This window comes from Saccoglossus kowalevskii, chromosome 3, assembly GCF_978046115.1.
Source record: "Saccoglossus kowalevskii chromosome 3, keSacKowa6.1, whole genome shotgun sequence".
Taxonomy (NCBI): Eukaryota; Metazoa; Hemichordata; class Enteropneusta; family Harrimaniidae; genus Saccoglossus; species Saccoglossus kowalevskii.
The window spans coordinates 28,732,794-28,753,935 of NC_140643.1; the positions used below are offsets into that span (position 1 = coordinate 28,732,794).

Sequence of the window (21,142 nt, forward strand, 5' to 3'; positions counted from 1 at the left end):
TTTATTTCTTAGTTTGATAAAATGAGAATTGTTCATATCGTACATGGTTGTGTTCACCTGCAGTTAATGAATAATTTTTATGAAGTACGATATACTGAGAAGTTTACATGTCACACGTGGCAGACGATCAGGCGTATTTGATGAACAATTTGTATGATGTGTGAATATTGTCGTGCGAGAATATCATACTTGACATGCATTTAGCTATATTTGACGATTAATTTGAATGCAGTGTGATGTATTGTCGAATGTACATAATGAACACTCAGACAGTCGCCGGAGAATTGCCACCTGTGCAGCTAGGCGTTCATACTTGTGAATGTTCTCGTGTTATACGCCGTTGTACATATATAGTGTCAGCAAATGCAAATGTGGACACGAGCAGTGTCTTGTTAAAATGAGAAATTCTCTGTTTATATTACCAATACAAAGAAGCGTTGTCTTAGATTTCATCTGATGTATCAAATTCTGACGCTAATATTTCGCAGCGTGTTTTACTCAAACATCGCTATCAAAAGCTAATATTTATTTTGCAACAATATTAATTTGATATATGAAGCCATATAGAGTACGATGAAAAACGTGGCACATCCACTGCACTCTCTCTCTCTCTCTCTTTCTTTCTCAACTATTTTGCAGTCGTCACACGAAGTGCATTCAAAATGTGTACACAGCAAACATGAATTATATATTTTTTAAGAAAATGAGTATTTCAGTGTTAATGACTGACGAATATACTCTGCTGTGTAGATACGATCAGACTATTATTTCGAGAGATTATGCCAGCACTTTCTATGTGACTTTTTTGCACCTTAGTCGTAACATGATTGCAGAGATGTAATCCATCTCGAACAAGGTACGTCGCAACGACCCCCGTGACCGGCCTTTAACTTTAATAGTAATTATGCACGTAATCCCCTCTTTCTGCGCTGCAAGATACTTCATATTACAGCTGGTAATACTAAATGTTCAAATGTTCTTCTTTTTTTTTCCACAGGCAAATTAGCCCTGGAATCAGCATAATTTAACAAGGTCGGCGGTCATGTGACGAGGGATGGACGTATCCATGCACGTTGGAACTGACATTCTAGTATTTCTCACAGCAAATAACTCGTCTTTGTACATGACTTGATTTCATATATGGATATAGTTTATGCGTTTGCAGGCGACTCCATGTTTGCCAGTTTATGTATTTGGCTGCTGTTTATAGCCACCGGCATCTCATTTGTGTACACTCAAGGTAAAGCAATTCTTATTTATTCAGTTTATTGATTATTGTGCGGGGAAAATCGATAGTATGAGAAATCGATGGTTTGTGAATTAAGTAGTTAATATATACTAGTTCAGTGTTTGACATTATCCAACAACATATCAACGTGTCATTTTTATAGTGAAATACTAGATAATTTTAGAATATTTTCCCCAAAATCTATTTTGAGTGATTCATAGTAAAACAAATGCTCATTTGTCAAGAGTATAATTCAACTTTACACTAGCAAACTATTATGGGCAGATTTTTAAAAAGATAATATTTTTCTCAGATACAAAATCTCAAAGATTCTATGGTGAGTGTTTACCTTTGTCATTATTGAACTGGCAAACGCCGGGTATATCATAAACATTGTCATTATTATTCCAGTCATCCCGAGTACTATCACTGCATACTTGACATTATTGAACGAAGGTCTCCATGTATATCAATGTAAATCTAATTTGTTCATTGACCAGATCATCACTAATTTTCATCACTGCAACTTGTCATTATAACAGCAAACATCGTAAGCTCCCCGATTGCAGACGTATACCCATGATACAAATGAGATGAACCAGCTACCAGGAACGATTACTCCACATTTCTATTTGGAATTCATTTAGTGTTAATCTGCTATACAGACATAGTTGCTGGTCAAAGACCCCTCTCCACCTTTATTTCCAAACATGACCATTCACAATTAAAGCAATAATAAATACTTTCACACATATCAAATGTTTTAAATGACTACACATATGATAATAACTTGTTTGGTTGAAACTAACTCGTTAATTTCAATTAGTTCACACACTATATTCAATACGTAAAGCAAAGCATTAACAATAGGATTTAACTCAATACGTCTGTTACACCAAGAACCAACGTGGTTTTAAACTCAGCCAGCAATGTAGTAGATATCATAACCAGCAGTCCTACCCATGAAAGGAATTATGGCTGTAACAAAGTTGCTTTGTTAGCTTTACTGATTGGTGGCCTGCAAATTGATAGTATGTGGAATCCACTGAGACACATTTGCCAAAACTCTATCTACATTATAACCCTAGTTCCGATGCCATTACTTGCAATGAGCGTTACACAAACCAACTAAATATAGTAAAAATGTGGTACCTTAAACGTACTACTATCAGTTCATACAACATTCAGGTAGTACATTACCATAAATATACCTACCTATGTCATTGCATTTTAAATTCATAAAATGAACAAGTTATCGTGTATTTTGAAAACAATGTATTCATTGATATTCTGGCCATTGCTCACATAATCGACATTTGTATTTATGTAGTGGGCGAACTATATGATCTTTTCTAGGGAGCTCTAATGCCCCGCAGGTGAAAGTGCAAATAATCAACTTGCATGACTGCATTTAACAATTAGAAGTTGTATACAATTATGAGAAATATATATGAATATATGTAACATCTTGATTAATAATTAGTAAGTACTATCGTTTGTAAAAATGGAAGAATAATCAAGTGAGTTATTCATAGACGTCTGTGAAAGTCAGTCTACTTCACGAATATTACTGTCCAAAACTTACCACCAGCCTGCACCCCGTCTGTGAGAGGTATTCTACTTCACGAATACAACTGTCCAAACCTTACCACCGCATGCACCCCATCTGTGAGAGTTAATCTACTTCACGAATATAACTGTGTCCAAACCTTACCACCAGCCTGCACCCCGTCTGTGAGAGTTAGTCTACTTCACGAAAAAAACTGTCCAAACCTTACCACCAGCCTGCACCCCGTCTGTGAGAGTTAGTCTACTTCACGAATATAACTCTGTCCAAACCTTACTAACAGCCTGCACCCCGTCTGCGAGAGTTAATCTACTTCACGAATATAACTGTCCAAACCTTACCACCAGCCTGCACCCCGTCTGTGAGAGGTAATCTACTTCACGAATACAACTATCCAAACCTTACCACCAGCATGCACCCCGTCTGTGAGAGTTAATCTACTTCACGAATATAACTGTACAAACTTTACCACCAGTCTGCACCCCGTCTGTGAGAGTTAATTTACTTCACGAATATAACTGTTCAAACCTTACCACCAGCCTGCACCCCATCTGTGAGAGGTAATCTACTTCACGAATACAACTGTCCAAACCTTACTACCAGCCTGCACCCCGTCTGTGAGAGTCAGGCTACTTCACGAATATATCTGTCCAAACCTTACCATCAGCCTCCACCCCGTCTGTGATGGTTAGTCTACTTCACGAAAAAAACTGTCCAAACCTTATCACCAGCATGCACCCCGTCTGTGAGAGTCAGTCTACTTCACGAATATATCTGTTCAAATCTTACCACCAGCCTGCACCCCGTCTGTGAGAGTTAATCTACTTCACGAATATAACTGTCCAAAACTTACCACCAGCATGCAACCCGTCTGTGAGAGCCAGTCTACTTCACAAATATAACTGTCCAAACTTTACCATCAGCCTGCACCCCGTCTGTGAGAGTCAGTCTACTTCACGAATATAACTGTCCAAACCTTACCACCAGCCTGCACCCCATCTGTGAGAGTCAGTCTACGTCACGAATATAACTGTTCAAACCTTACCACCAGCATGCACTACAGCTGTGGGAGTCAGTCTGATTCACAAATATAACTGTCCAAACTTTACCATCAGCATGCACCACGTCTGTGAGAGTCAGTCTACTTCACAAATATAACTGTTCAAACCTTACCACCAGCCTGCACCCCGTCTGTGGGAGTAAGTCTACTTCAGGAATATAACTGTCCAAACCTTACCATCAGCCTGCACCACGTTTTAGAGAGTCAGTCTGCTTCACGAATGTAACTGTCCAAACCTTGCCATCAGCCTGCACCATCTCTGTGAGAGCCAGTCTGCTTCACGAATATAACTGTCCAAACCTTGCCATCAGCCTCCACCCCATCTGTGAGAGTCAGTCTACTTCACGAATATAACTGTCCAAACCTTACCACCAGCATGCACTACGTCTGTGAGAGTCAGTCTGCTTCACGAATATAACTGTCCAAACCTTACCACCAGCCTGCAACCCATCTGTGAGAGTCAGTCTACGTCACGAATATAACTCTTCAAACCTTACCACCAGCCTGCACCCCATCTGTGAGAGGTAATCTACTTCACGAATACAACTGTCCAAACCTTACTACCATCCTGCACCCCGTCTGTGAGAGTCAGGCTACTTCAAGAATATATCTGTCCAAACCTTACCATCAGCCTCCACCCCGTCTGTGATGGTTAGTCTACTTCACGAAAAAAACTGTCCAAACCTTATCACCAGCATGCACCCCGTCTGTGAGAGTCAGTCTACTTCACGAATATATCTGTTCAAATCTTACCACCAGCCTGCACCCCGTCTGTGAGAGTTAATCTACTTCACGAATATAACTGTCCAAAACTTACCACCAGCATGCAACCCATCTGTGAGAGCCAGTCTACTTCACAAATATAACTGTCCAAACTTTACCATCAGCCTGCACCCCGTCTGTGAGAGTCAGTCTACTTCACGAATATAACTGTCCAAACCTTACCACCAGCCTGCACCCCATCTGTGAGAGTCAGTCTACGTCACGAATATAACTGTCCAAACCTTACCACCAGCATGCACTACAGCTGTGGGAGTCAGTCTACTTCACAAATATAGCTGTTCAAACCTTACCATCAGCCTGCACCACGTTTTAGAGAGTCAGTCTGCTTCACGAATGTAACTGTCCAAACCTTGCCATCAGCCTGCACCATCTCTGTGAGAGCCAGTCTGCTTCACGAATATAACTGTCCAAACCTTGCCATCAGCCTCCACCCCATCTGTGAGAGTCAGTCTACTTCACGAATATAACTGTCCAAACCTTACCACCAGCATGCACTACGTCTGTGAGAGTCAGTCTGCTTCACGAATATAACTGTCCAAACCTTACCACCAGCCTGCAACCCGTCTGTGAGAGTCAGTCTACGTCACGAATATAACTGTTCACACCTTACCACCAGCCTGCACCCCATCTGTGAGAGGTAATCTACTTCACGAATACAACTGTCCAAACCTTACTACCATCCTGCACCCCGTCTGTGAGAGTCAGGCTACTTCACGAATATATCTGTCCAAACCTTACCATCAGCCTCCACCCCGTCTGTGATGGTTAGTCTACTTCACGAAAAAAACTGTCCAAACCTTATCACCAGCATGCACCCCGTCTGTGAGAGTCAGTCTACTTCACGAATATATCTGTTCAAATCTTACCACCAGCCTGCACCCCGTCTGTGAGAGTTAATCTACTTCACGAATATAACTGTCCAAAACTTACCACCAGCATGCAACCCGTCTGTGAGAGCCAGTCTACTTCACAAATATAACTGTCCAAACTTTACCATCAGCCTGCACCCCGTCTGTGAGAGTCAGTCTACTTCACGAATATAACTGTCCAAACCTTACCACCAGCCTGCACCCCATCTGTGAGAGTCAGTCTACGTCACGAATATAACTGTCCAAACCTTACCACCAGCATGCACTACAGCTGTGGGAGTCAGTCTACTTCACAAATATAACTGTTCAAACCTTACCACCAGCCTGCACCCCGTCTGTGGGAGTAAGTCTACTTCAGGAATATAACTGTCCAAACCTTACCATCAGCCTGCACCACGTTTTAGAGAGTCAGTCTGCTTCACGAATGTAACTGTCCAAACCTTGCCATCAGCCTGCACCATCTCTGTGAGAGCCAGTCTGCTTCACGAATATAACTGTCCAAACCTTGCCACCAGCCTCCACCCCATCTGTGAGAGTCAGTCTACTTCACGAATATAACTGTCCAAACCTTACCATCAGCCTGCACCACGTTTTAGAGAGTCAGTCTGCTTCACGAATGTAACTGTCCAAACCTTGCCATCAGCCTGCACCATCTCTGTGAGAGCCAGTCTGCTTCACGAATATAACTGTCCAAACCTTGCCACCAGCCTCCACCCCATCTGTGAGAGTCAGTCTACTTCACGAATATAACTGTCCAAACCTTACCACCAGCATGCACTATGTCTGTGAGAGTCAGTCTGCTTCACGAATATAACTGTCCAAACCTTACCACCAGCCTGCAACCCATCTGTGAGAGTCAGTCTACGTCATGAATATAACTGTCCAAACCTTACCACCAGCCTGCACCCCGTCTGTGAGAGTCAGTCTGCTTCATGAATGTAACTGTCCAAACCTTACCACCAGCATACACTCCGTCTGTGTGAGTCAGTCTACTTCACAAATATAACCGTCCAAACCTTGCCATCAGCCTGCACCACGTCTTTGAGAGTCAATCTACTTCACAAATACAACTGTCCAAACTTTACCATCAGCCTGCACCACGTTTGTGAGAGTCAGTCTACTTCACAAATATAACTGTCCAAACCTTACCACCAGCCTGCACCCCATCTGTGAGAGTCAGTCTACGTCACGAATATAACTGTCCAAACCTTACCACCAGCATGCACTACAGCTGTGGGAGTCAGTCTGATTCACAAATATAACTGTCCAAACTTTACCATCAGCATGCACCACGTCTGTGAGAGTCAGTCTACTTCACAAATATAACTGTTCAAATCTTACCACCAGCCTGCACCCCGTCTGTGGGAGTAAGTCTACTTCAGGAATATAACTGTCCAAACCTTACCATCAGCCTGCACCACGTTTTAGAGAGTCAGTCTGCTTCACGAATGTAACTGTCCAAACCTTGCTATCAGCCTGCACCATCTCTGTGAGAGCCAGTCTGCTTCACGAATATAACTGTCCAAACCTTGCCATCAGCCTCCACCCCGTCTGTGAGAGTCAGTCTTCTTCACGAATATAACTGTCCAAACCTTACCACCAGCATGCACTACGTCTGTGAGAGTCAGTCTGCTTCACGAATATAACTGTCCAAACCTTACCACCAGCCTGCAACCCGTCTGTGAGAGTCAGTCTACGTCACGAATATAACTGTCCAAACCTTACCACCAGCCTGCACCCCGTCTGTGAGAGTCAGTCTGCTTCATGAATGTAACTGTCCAAACCTTACCATCAGCCTCCACCTCGTCTGTGAGAGTCAGTCTGCTTCATGAATGTAACTGTCCAAAACTTACCACCAGCGTACACCCCGTCTGTGAGAGCCAGTCTACTTCACAAATATAACTGTCCAAACTTTACCATCAGCCTGCACCCCGTCTGTGAGAGTCAGTCTACTTCACGAATATAACTGTCCAAACCTTACCACCAGCCTGCACCCCATCTGTGAGAGTCAGTCTACGTCACGAATATAACTGTCCAAACCTTACCACCAGCATGCACTACAGCTGTGGGAGTCAGTCTACTTCACAAATATAACTGTTCAAACCTTACCACCAGACTGCACCACGTCTGTGGGAGTAAGTCTACTTCAGGAATATAACTGTCCAAACCTTACCATCAGCCTGCACCACGTTTTAGAGAGTCAGTCTGCTTCACGAATGTAACTGTCCAAACCTTGCCATCAGCCTGCACCATCTCTGTGAGAGCCAGTCTGCTTCACGAATATAACTGTCCAAACCTTGCCATCAGCCTCAACCCCATCTGTGAGAGTCAGTCTACTTCACGAATATAACTGTCCAAACCTTACCACCAGCATGCACTACGTCTGTGAGAGTCAGTCTGCTTCACGAATATAACTGTCCAAACCTTACCACCAGCCTGCAACCCATCTGTGAGAGTCAGTCTACGTCACGAATATAACTGTCCAAACCTTACCACCAGCCTGCACCCCGTCTGTGAGAGTCAGTCTGCTTCATGAATGTAACTGTCCAAACCTTACCACCAGCATACACCCTGTCTGTGTGAGTCAGTCTACTTCACAAATATAACCGTCCAAACCTTGCCATCAGCCTGCACCACGTCTTTGAGAGTCAATCTACTTCACAAATACAACTGTCCAAACTTTACCATCAGCCTGCACTACGTTTGTGAGAGTCAGTCTACTTCACAAATATAACTGTCCAAACCTTACCACCAGCCTGCACCCCATCTGTGAGAGTCAGTCTACGTCACGAATATAACTGTCCAAACCTTACCACCAGCATGCACTACAGCTGTGGGAGTCAGTCTGATTCACAAATATAACTGTCCGAACTTTACCACCAGCATGCACTACAGCTGTGGGAGTCAGTCTACTTCACAAATATAACTGTTCAAACCTTACCACCAGCCTGCACCACGTCTGTGGGAGTAAGTCTACTTCAGGAATATAACTGTCCAAACCTTACCATCAGCCTGCACCACGTTTTAGAGAGTCAGTCTGCTTCACGAATGTAACTGTCCAAACCTTGCTATCAGCCTGCACCATCTCTGTGAGAGCCAGTCTGCTTCACGAATATAACTGTCCAAACCTTGCCATCAGCCTCCACCCCGTCTGTGAGAGTCAGTCTTCTTCACGAATATAACTGTCCAAACATTACCACCAGCATGCACTACGTCTGTGAGAGTCAGTCTGCTTCACGAATATAACTGTCCAAACCTTACCACTAGCCTGCAACCCGTCTGTGAGAGTCAATCTACGTCACGAATATAACTGTCCAAACCTTACCACCAGCCTGCACCCCGTCTGTGAGAGTCAGTCTGCTTCATGAATGTAACTGTCCAATCCTTACCATCAGCCTCCACCTCGTCTGTGAGAGTCAGTCTGCTTCATGAATGTAACTGTCCAAAACTTACAACCAGCGTACACCCCGTCTGTGTGAGTCAGTCTACTTCACAAATATAACTGTCCAAACTTTACCATCAGCCTGCACCACGTTTTAGAGAGTCAGTTTGCTTCACGAATATAACTGTCCAAAACTTACCACCAGCGTACACCCCGTCTGTGTGAGTCAGTCTACGTCACGAATATAACTGTCCAAACCTTACCACCAGCCTGCACCCCGTCTGTGAGAGTCAGTCTGCTTCATGAATGTAACTGTCCAAACCTTACCACCAGCATACACCCCGTCTGTGTGAGTCAGTCTACTTCACAAATATAACCGTCCAAACCTTGCCATCAGCCTGCACCACGTCTTTGAGAGTCAATCTACTTCACAAATACAACTGTCCAAACTTTACCATCAGCCTGCACCACGTTTGTGAGAGTCAGTCTACTTCACAAATATAACTGTCCAAACCTTACCACCAGCCTGCACCCCATCTGTGAGAGTCAGTCTACGTCACGAATATAACTGTCCAAACCTTACCACCAGCATGCACTACAGCTGTGGGAGTCAGTCTGATTCACAAATATAACTGTCCAAACTTTACCATCAGCATGCACCACGTCTGTGAGAGTCAGTCTACTTCACAAATATAACTGTTCAAATCTTACCACCAGCCTGCACCCCGTCTGTGGGAGTAAGTCTACTTCAGGAATATAACTGTCCAAACCTTACCATCAGCCTGCACCACGTTTTAGAGAGTCAGTCTGCTTCACGAATGTAACTGTCCAAACCTTGCTATCAGCCTGCACCATCTCTGTGAGAGCCAGTCTGCTTCACGAATATAACTGTCCAAACCTTGCCATCAGCTTCCACCCCGTCTGTGAGAGTCAGTCTTCTTCACGAATATAACTGTCCAAACCTTACCACCAGCATGCACTACGTCTGTGAGAGTCAGTCTGCTTCACGAATATAACTGTCCAAACCTTACCACCAGCCTGCAACCCGTCTGTGAGAGTCAGTCTACGTCACGAATATAACTGTCCAAACGTTACCATCAGCATGCACCCCGTCTGTGAGAGTCAGTCTATGTCACGAATATAACTGTCCAAACCTTACCACCAGCATGCACTACAGCTGTGGGAGTCAGTCTGATTCACAAATATAACTGTCCAAACTTTACCATCAGCATGCACCACATCTGTGAGAGTCAGTCTACTTCACAAATATAACTGTTCAAATCTTACCACCAGCCTGCACCCCGTCTGTGGGAGTAAGTCTACTTCAGGAATATAACTGTCCAAACCTTACCATCAGCCTGCACCACGTTTTAGAGAGTCAGTCTGCTTCACGAATGTAACTGTCCAAACCTTGCTATCAGCCTGCACCATCTCTGTGAGAGCCAGTCTGCTTCACGAATATAACTGTCAAAACTTTGCCATCAGCCTGCACCACGTCTGTGAGAGTCAGTCTACTTCACGAATATAACTGTCCAAATGTTACCACCAGCCTGCACCCCATCTGTGAGAGTCAGTCTACGTCACGAATATAACTGTCCAAACTTTACCATCAGCATGCACCCCGTCTGTGAGAGCCAGTCTACTTCACAAATATAACTGTCCAAACTTTACCATCAGTCTGCACCACGTTTGTGAGAGTCAGTCTACTTCACAAATATAACTGTCCAAACCTTACCACCAGCCTGCACCCCGTTTGTGAGAGTCAGTCTATGTCACGAATATAACTGTCCAAACCTTACCATCAGCATGCACCCCGTCTGTGAGAGTCAGTCTATGTCACGAATATAACAGTCCAAACATTACCACCAGCCTGCACCCCGTCTGTGAGAGTCGGTCTATGTCACGAATATAACTGTCCAAACCTTACCATCAGCCTGCACCCCGTCTGTGAGAGTCAGTCTGCTTCATGAATGTAACTGTCCAAACCTTACCACCAGCATACACCCTGTCTGTGTGAGTCAGTCTACTTCACAAATATAACCGTCCAAACCTTGCCATCAGCCTGCACCACGTCTTTGAGAGTCAATCTACTTCACAAATACAACTGTCCAAACTTTACCATCAGCCTGATCCACGTTTGTGAGAGTCAGTCTACTTCACAAATATAACTGTCCAAACCTTACCACCAGCCTGCACCCCATCTGTGAGAGTCAGTCTACGTCACGAATATAACTGTCCAAACCTTACCACCAGCATGCACTACAGCTGTGGGAGTCAGTCTGATTCACAAATATAACTGTCCAAACTTTACCACCAGCATGCACTACAGCTGTGGGAGTCAGTCTACTTCACAAATATAACTGTTCAAACCTTACCACCAGCCTGCACCACGTCTGTGGGAGTAAGTCTACTTCAGGAATATAACTGTCCAAACCTTACCATCAGCCTGCACCACGTTTTAGAGAGTCAGTCTGCTTCACGAATGTAACTGTCCAAACCTTGCTATCAGCCTGCACCATCTCTGTGAGAGCCAGTCTGCTTCACGAATATAACTGTCCAAACCTTGCCATCAGCCTCCACCCCGTCTGTGAGAATCAGTCTTCTTCACGAATATAACTGTCCAAACATTACCACCAGCATGCACTACGTCTGTGAGAGTCAGTCTGCTTCACGAATATAACTGTCCAAACCTTACCACCAGCCTGCAACCCGTCTGTGAGAGTCAATCTACGTCACGAATATAACTGTCCAAACCTTACCACCAGCCTGCACCCCGTCTGTGAGAGTCAGTCTGCTTCATGAATGTAACTGTCCAATCCTTACCATCAGCCTCCACCTCGTCTGTGAGAGTCAGTCTGCTTCATGAATATAACTGTCCAAACCTTGCCATCAGCCTCCACCCCGTCTGTGAGAGTCAGTCTTCTTCACGAATATAACTGTCCAAACATTACCACCAGCATGCACTACGTCTGTGAGAGTCAGTCTGCTTCACGAATATAACTGTCCAAACCTTACCACCAGCCTGCAACCCGTCTGTGAGAGTCAATCTACGTCACGAATATAACTGTCCAAACCTTACCACCAGCCTGCACCCCGTCTGTGAGAGTCAGTCTGCTTCATGAATGTAACTGTACAATCCTTACCATCAGCCTCCACCTCGTCTGTGAGAGTCAGTCTGCTTCATGAATGTAACTGTCCAAAACTTACAACCAGCGTACACCCCGTCTGTGTGAGTCAGTCTACTTCACAAATATAACTGTCCAAACTTTACCATCAGCCTGCACCACGTTTTAGAGAGTCAGTTTGCTTCACGAATATAACTGTCCAAAACTTACCACCAGCGTACACCCCGTCTGTGTGAGTCAGTCTACGTCACGAATATAACTGTCCAAACCTTACCACCAGTCTGCACCCCGTCTGTGAGAGTCAGTCTGCTTCATGAATGTAACTGTCCAAACCTTACCACCAGCATACACCCCGTCTGTGTGAGTCAGTCTACTTCACAAATATAACCGTCCAAACCTTGCCATCAGCCTGCACCACGTCTTTGAGAGTCAATCTACTTCACAAATACAACTGTCCAAACTTTACCATCAGCCTGCACCACGTTTGTGAGAGTCAGTCTACTTCACAAATATAACTGTCCAAACCTTACCACCAGCCTGCACCCCATCTGTGAGAGTCAGTCTACGTCACGAATATAACTGTCCAAACCTTACCACCAGCATGCACTACAGCTGTGGGAGTCAGTCTGATTCACAAATATAACTGTCCAAACTTTACCATCAGCATGCACCACGTCTGTGAGAGTCAGTCTACTTCACAAATATAACTGTTCAAATCTTACCACCAGCCTGCACCCCGTCTGTGGGAGTAAGTCTACTTCAGGAATATAACTGTCCAAACCTTACCATCAGCCTGCACCACGTTTTAGAGAGTCAGTCTGCTTCACGAATGTAACTGTCCAAACCTTGCTATCAGCCTGCACCATCTCTGTGAGAGCCAGTCTGCTTCACGAATATAACTGTCCAAACCTTGCCATCAGCTTCCACCCCGTCTGTGAGAGTCAGTCTACTTCACGAATATAACTGTCCAAACCTTACCACCAGCCTGCACCCCATCTGTGAGAGTCAGTCTACGTCACGAATATAACTGTTCAAACCTTACCACCAGCATGCACTACAGCTGTGGGAGTCAGTCTGATTCACAAATATAACTGTCCAAACTTTACCATCAGCATGCACCACGTCTGTGAGAGTCAGTCTACTTCACAAATATAACTGTTCAAACCTTACCACCAGCCTGCACCCCGTCTGTGGGAGTAAGTCTACTTCAGGAATATAACTGTCCAAACCTTACCATCAGCCTGCACCACGTTTTAGAGAGTCAGTCTGCTTCACGAATGTAACTGTCCAAACCTTGCCATCAGCCTGCACCATCTCTGTGAGAGCCAGTCTGCTTCACGAATATAACTGTCCAAACCTTGCCATCAGCCTCCACCCCATCTGTGAGAGTCAGTCTACTTCACGAATATAACTGTCCAAACCTTACCACCAGCATGCACTACGTCTGTGAGAGTCAGTCTGCTTCACGAATATAACTGTCCAAACCTTACCACCAGCCTGCAACCCATCTGTGAGAGTCAGTCTACGTCACGAATATAACTCTTCAAACCTTACCACCAGCCTGCACCCCATCTGTGAGAGGTAATCTACTTCACGAATATAACTGTCCAAACCTTACCACCAGCATGCACTACGTCTGTGAGAGTCAGTCTGCTTCACGAATATAACTGTCCAAACCTTACCACCAGCCTGCAACCCGTCTGTGAGAGTCAGTCTACGTCACGAATATAACTGTCCAAACCTTACCATCAGCATGCACCCCGTCTGTGAGAGTCAGTCTATGTCACGAATATAACTGTCCAAACCTTACCACCAGCATGCACTACAGCTGTGGGAGTCAGTCTGATTCACAAATATAACTGTCCAAACTTTACCATCAGCATGCACCACGTCTGTGAGAGTCAGTCTACTTCACAAATATAACTGTTCAAATCTTACCACCAGCCTGCACCCCGTCTGTGGGAGTAAGTCTACTTCAGGAATATAACTGTCCAAACCTTACCATCAGCCTGCACCACGTTTTAGAGAGTCAGTCTGCTTCACGAATGTAACTGTCCAAACCTTGCTATCAGCCTGCACCATCTCTGTGAGAGCCAGTCTGCTTCACGAATATAACTGTCAAAACTTTGCCATCAGCCTGCACCACGTCTGTGAGAGTCAGTCTACTTCACGAATATAACTGTCCAAATGTTACCACCAGCCTGCACCCCATATGTGAGAGTCAGTCTACGTCACGAATATAACTGTCCAAACTTTACCATCAGCATGCACCCCGTCTGTGAGAGCCAGTCTACTTCACAAATATAACTGTCCAAACTTTACCATCAGTCTGCACCACGTTTGTGAGAGTCAGTCTACTTCACAAATATAACTGTCCAAACCTTACCACCAGCCTGCACCCCGTTTGTGAGAGTCAGTCTATGTCACGAATATAACTGTCCAAACCTTACCATCAGCATGCACCCCGTCTGTGAGAGTCAGTCTATGTCACGAATATAACTGTCCAAACATTACCACCAGCCTGCACCCCGTCTGTGAGAGTCGGTCTATGTCACGAATATAACTGTCCAAACCTTACCATCAGCATGCACTACGTCTGTGAGAGTCAGTCTGCTTCACGAATATAACTGTCCAAACCTTACCACCAGCCTGCAACCCGTCTGTGAGAGTCAGTCTACGTCACGAATATAACTGTCCAAACCTTACCACCAGCCTGCACCCCGTCTGTGAGAGTCAGTCTGCTTCATGAATGTAACTGTCCAAACCTTACCATCAGCCTCCACCTCGTCTGTGAGAGTCAGTCTGCTTCACGAATATAACTGTCCAAACCTTACCACCAGCCTGCAACCCGTCTGTGAGAGTCAGTCTACTTCACAAATACAACTGTCCAAACTTTACCATCAGCCTGCACCACGTTTGTGAGAGTCAGTCTACTTCACAAATATAACTGTCCAAACCTTACCACCAGCCTGCACCCCATCTGTGAGAGTCAGTCTACGTCACGAATATAACTGTCCAAACCTTACCACCAGCATGCACTACAGCCTTGGGAGTCAGTCTGATTCACAAATATAACTGTCCAAACTTTACCATCAGCATGCACCACGTCTGTGAGAGTCAGTCTACTTCACAAATATAACTGTTCAAATCTTACCACCAGCCTGCACCCCGTCTGTGGGAGTAAGTCTACTTCAGGAATATAACTGTCCAAACCTTACCATCAGCCTGCACCACGTTTTAGAGAGTCAGTCTGCTTCACGAATGTAACTGTCCAAACCTTGCTATCAGCCTGCACCATCTCTGTGAGAGCCAGTCTGCTTCACGAATATAACTGTCCAAACCTTGCCATCAGCCTCCACCCCGTCTGTGAGAGTCAGTCTTCTTCACGAATATAACTGTCCAAACCTTACCACCAGCATGCACTACATCTGTGAGAGTCAGTCTGCTTCACGAATATAACTGTCCAAACCTTACCACCAGCCTGCAACCCGTCTGTGAGAGTCAGTCTACGTCACGAATATAACTGTCCAAACCTTACCACCAGCCTGCACCCCGTCTGTGAGAGTCAGTCTGCTTCATGAATGTAACTGTCCAAACCTTACTCTCAGCCTCCACCTCGTCTGTGAGAGTCAGTCTGCTTCATGAATGTAACTGTCCAAAACTTACCACCAGCGTACACCCCGTCTGTGTGAGTCAGTCTACTTCACAAATATAACTGTCCAAACTTTACCATCAGCCTGCACCACGTTTTAGAGAGTCAGTTTGCTTCACGAATATAGCTGTCCAAACCTTACCACCAGCATGCACTACGTCTGTGAGAGTCAGTCTGCTTCACGAATATAACTGTCCAAACCTTACCACCAGCCTGCAACCCATCTGTGAGAGTCAGTCTACGTCACGAATATAACTGTCCAAACCTTACCACCAGCCTGCACCCCGTCTGTGAGAGTCAGACTGCTTCATGAATGTAACTGTCCAAACCTTACCACCAGCATACACCCCGTCTGTGTGAGTCAGTCTACTTCACAAATATAACCGTCCAAACCTTGCCATCAGCCTGCACCACGTCTTTGAGAGTCAATCTACTTCACAAATACAACTGTTCAAACTTTACCATCAGCCTGCACCACGTTTGTGAGAGTCAGTCTACTTCACAAATATAACTGTCCAAACCTTACCACCAGCCTGCACCCCATCTGTGAGAGTCAGTCTACGTCACGAATATAACTGTCCAAACCTTACCACCAGCATGCACTACAGCTGTGGGAGTCAGTCTGATTCACAAATATAACTGTCCAAACTTTACCATCAGCATGCACCACGTCTGTGAGAGTCAGTCTACTTCACAAATATAACTGTTCAAATCTTACCACCAGCCTGCACCCCGTCTGTGGGAGTAAGTCTACTTCAGGAATATAACTGTCCAAACCTTACCATCAGCCTGCACCACGTTTTAGAGAGTCAGTCTGCTTCACGAATGTAACTGTCCAAACCTTGCTATCAGCCTGCACCATCTCTGTGAGAGCCAGTCTGCTTCACGAATATAACTGTCCAAACCTTGCCATCAGCCTCCACCCCGTCTGTGAGAGTCAGTCTTCTTCACGAATATAACTGTCCAAACCTTACCACCAGCATGCACTACGTCTGTGAGAGTCAGTCTGCTTCACGAATATAACTGTCCAAACCTTACCACCAGCCTGCAACCCGTCTGTGAGAGTCAGTCTACGTCACAAATATAACTGTCCAAACCTTACCACCAGCCTGCACCCCATCTGTGAGAGTCAGTCTGCTTCATGAATGTAACTGTCCAAACCTTACCATCAGCCTCCACCTCGTCCGTGAGAGTCAGTCTGCTTCATGAATGTAACTGTCCAAAACTTACCACCAGCGTACACCCCGTCTGTGTGAGTCAGTCTACTTCACAAATATAACTGTCCAAACTTTACCATCAGCCTGCACCATGTTTTAGAGAGTCAGTTTGCTTCACGAGTATAACTGTCCAAACCGTACCACCAGCCTGCACCCCGTCTGTGAGAGTCAGTCTGCTTCACGAATATAACTGTCAAAACTTTGCCATCAGCCTGCACCACGTCTGTGAGAGTCAGTCTACTTCACGAATATAACTGTCCAAATGTTACCACCAGCCTGCACCCCATCTGTGAGAGTCAGTCTACGTCACGAATATAACTGTCCAAACTTTACCATCAGCATGCACCCCGTCTGTGAGAGCCAGTCTACTTCACAAATATAACTGTCCAAACTTTACCATCAGTCTGCACCACGTTTGTGAGAGTCAGTCTACTTCACAAATATAACTGTCCAAACCTTACCACCAGCCTGCACCCCGTTTGTGAGAGTCAGTCTATGTCACGAATATAACTGTCCAAACCTTACCATCAGCATGCACCCCGTCTGTGAGAGTCAGTCTATGTCACGAATATAACTGTCCAAACCTTACCATCAGCATGCACCCCGTCTGTGAGAGTCAGTCTATGTCACGAATATAACTGTCCAAACATTACCACCAGCCTGCACCCCGTCTGTGAGAGTCGGTCTATGTCACGAATATAACTGTCCAAACCTTACCACCAGCCTGCACCCCGTCTGTGAGAGTCAGTCAACGTCACGAATATAACTGTCCAAACCTTACCACCAGCCTACACCCCGTCTGTGGGAGTTAGTCTACTTCACGAATATAACTATCCAAACCTTACCACCAGCCTGCACCCCGTCTGTGAGAGTCAGTCTACGTCACGAATATAACTGTCCAAACCTTACCACCAGCATGCACCACGTCTGTGAGGGTCAGTCTACTTCACAAATATAACTGTCCAAACCTTACCACCAGCCTGCACCCCATCTGTGAGAGTCAGTCTACATCACAAATATAACTGTCCAAACCTTACCACCAGCCTGCACCCCGTCTGTGAGAGTCAGTCTACTTCACAAATATAACTGTCCAAACCTTACCACCAGCCTGCACCCCATCTGTGAGAGTCAGTCTACATCACAAATATAACTGTCCAAACCTTACCACCAGCCTGCACCCCGTCTGTGAGAGTCAGTCTACTTCACAAATATAACTGTCCAAACCTTACCACCAGCCTACACACCGTCTGTGGGAGTTAGTCTACTTCACGAATATAACTATCCAAACCTTACCACCAGCATACACCCCGTCTGTGTGAGTCAGTCTACTTCACAAATATAACTGTCCATACTTTACCATCAGCCTGCACCACGTTTGTGAGAGTCAGTCAGCTTCTCAATATAATTGTCCAAACCTTACCACCAGTCTGTACCACGTCTGTGAGAGTCAGTCTACTTCACGAATATAAACGTCCAAACCTTACCACAAGCATGCACCACCTCTGTGAGAGTCAGTCTACTTCACGAATATAACTGTCCAAACTTTACCACCAGCCTGCACCACGTCTGTGAGACTCTCTAAATCATTGCCACCTGACATTTCAAACACTGTCATTATATTCCAGGTGACCCCTCTAATGTTTCAGATGACTTTCGAAAGCATTACCAGTTGATATTCGATATCAATACTTTTCGACTGTCACTATTCAATGTGCGTATGTTTGACTTTACCACACCATATGTAGGTGACTATTCACAACCTTTCCAGTTTTTACTTTTCTAACCACAATTACCAATCCACAGTTTTAACTTACCAATTATTTTAGCAGTTTATGCACCACAGCTAATACACAGCTTTTTACGTCCTTACTCATCATCTCACTACAACTTTAGCAGTCAATACAGCTACTGTGCTAGTTGACACTCACCTGCCTTGATAATCAATGGCTTTGCTGTTCGATTCCTTACTGTCGAAACCCTTGTATTCAATGCCCAAACGTCTTGATAGTCAACCTTGTCAGTTAAAGTTGAACAACCTAACTAGTCGACACTCAACAGCTTTGCTAGTTGAAGTGCAACAGCTTTGCGAGTCGATACTCCACAGCATTGTTAGACAATACTCAACAACCTTGCCAGTCAGTGCTCAATTTTCTTGCTAGTCGATGCCCAATGACTTTGCTAGTTGATGCTCAATAGCCATGGCAGTCAACACTCAACAGCTAGTTGAAGTTCAACAGTGGCCTTGCTAGTCAATGCTGAGTGGCATACATTGGCGGATTTAGAGGGAGCCGAGGGGGCCGCGGCCCCCCTATTTTTAACAACCAACAGGGCTTCGCGCCATCAGCGCTCGCTAACTTGGCCTTCGGCCAACTTATCGCCCCCCCCCCCCATTCCAGAATCCTAGATCTGCCCCTGGCATTGCTAGTCAACACTCGACAGTCTTGCTAGTCAACACTCAACAGCCTTGCTAGTCGATGTTCAGTGTTGACACTCAACAGTCCTGATAGTCGACAGTTGACATTATAAGTTCAACAATCTTGCTAATCAATCCTTAATGTCAATCAATGCTCATTATTATTGGGGTGAGTTTATGTCATTACAATGTCCTGCCATTTGATAGTGATTGGTGCTTCTGGCTCATCCTGCCTATCTTTGATCTGGTGGATGAAAGTTCACGGATAATGACCTCATGACACTTAATCAATAATTATTTAGCTCGACGAAAGTTTTAGAATTACCGATATGACACTAAATGGCAATTGTAATGTTTGATCCCGACAGTCATTATTGCGCAGCGTTATTAGTCAGCGCATTTGAGAAATTACAAATGGGTATATAACAACTGATAATTGAATGGAAATGATAGTCCATAGTTTTTTACTAATTTGAATTCAATATCAACACAATTTTTTTGAATTCACATCTGTCCACCAATGTGGGCATATATATGACTTTTCTATGTATTAGTTTTCTGACAAGGCAGTGCTGATTCGGTATATAATAATTTGTCCAGTCATTATCATTCACGGAACTGATGACTAGTCGTATTTATAAATATTTATATGATAAGACTATTATCGGAGCTAGTGTGCTTAAAGTCCATCGCTAATTGGTTTCAAATCAATCAAGCCATTTATTACAACTTTGATATCGTATTTGTACTCAATAATTATTTTTTATTACTCAACGCTACAGCAATGCCGGTCCCTTGGTAATAATACACATATTTAGTAGTGAATGTTTTTACTGCCATGAAAGGTCACATGTAGGCTCTATGACTACGACAACAAGAATATTAAATAGAACAGTATTTGAAATCGTTATTATGGCGATGTGACTCTATGAAATATGTTCTTGCAGCTTAGCTTATTTTTATTTGACACAGTCTTTACATTCGGGGACAGGTGCAAACTGGCTTGATGGTAAGCTCAATCGTTTTAACTGTTCGAAATGCAGAAAATATTATTCCCATGGGCAAAACTAAATCACGCAGGTGTAAATCTTGTTCCGAATCGTTGACAACTCAATTTTCAGAATCGTGACGTCTGGGTTGTCATTCCAATTTGTGAAGCTGTATCATGTGTATCGGCGATTGCTCGTCTTCGTACGATTGTTAAAGCGGCCAATTATTTAATGAGTTATCTGGGTCTCACTATAGATTCACCTACGTGACTAGGGTATAATCGCGCTACTCTCGAATAATAATACCATCAGCAAATGTCTTACATTATCCTCCAGGTTATGATATTCAGTTAGTTCATACATATAATCCATGATTATAATTTATCTTCCTATTTTGAAGTACGTCGGTGTGAGACATTGGTACGAGTTCACGAGCCTGCCAGTCTGGCACCGATTTTAATCAGAGAAATGCTCTAAATGCGATTGAAATTAATCACAGTGGAAATGGCATTTACATAGTATTGTATAGTATCACCGCTTCTGTATTTATAATGATGGAGATTACATTATTTAACGTTTCGAATGAATATATGTATATTTTTATTCTCATTCAACAAATCGACTCATACGTTACAGTTATTTCGTGAAATAGTGTGGTCACTGCTTGTAAGTTGTTATACAGATCATGGTTTATACAGTCTTTATAACTGAGATTATGCGCATGCTCATAACATCTGTCCGGTCATTGGATAACTCGTCGGAAGATGAACAAGACGTGTAATAGTGACTTTACTAATTCCTAAGCCTTTCTTTGAGATTATGGTATATTTGTATGCGACCCGGCGTGCATTAAATAA

The 21,142-nt window shown here is 44.3% G+C and overlaps 1 protein-coding gene across 1 annotated transcript in view; it reads left to right on the forward strand.

The window, feature by feature from the left end:
* The first annotated feature begins 1,023 nt into the window (after positions 1-1,023).
* LOC102807779 (uncharacterized) overlaps positions 1,024-21,142 on the forward strand; it is a 28,960-nt gene continuing 8,841 nt past the window's right edge. Inside the window, exon 1 of the mRNA XM_078013316.2 lies at positions 1,024-1,240. Within this exon, the coding sequence (XP_077869442.2) occupies positions 1,141-1,240 (100 nt within the window). The 5' untranslated portion in view covers positions 1,024-1,140. The remainder of the gene's footprint in view (positions 1,241-21,142) is intronic.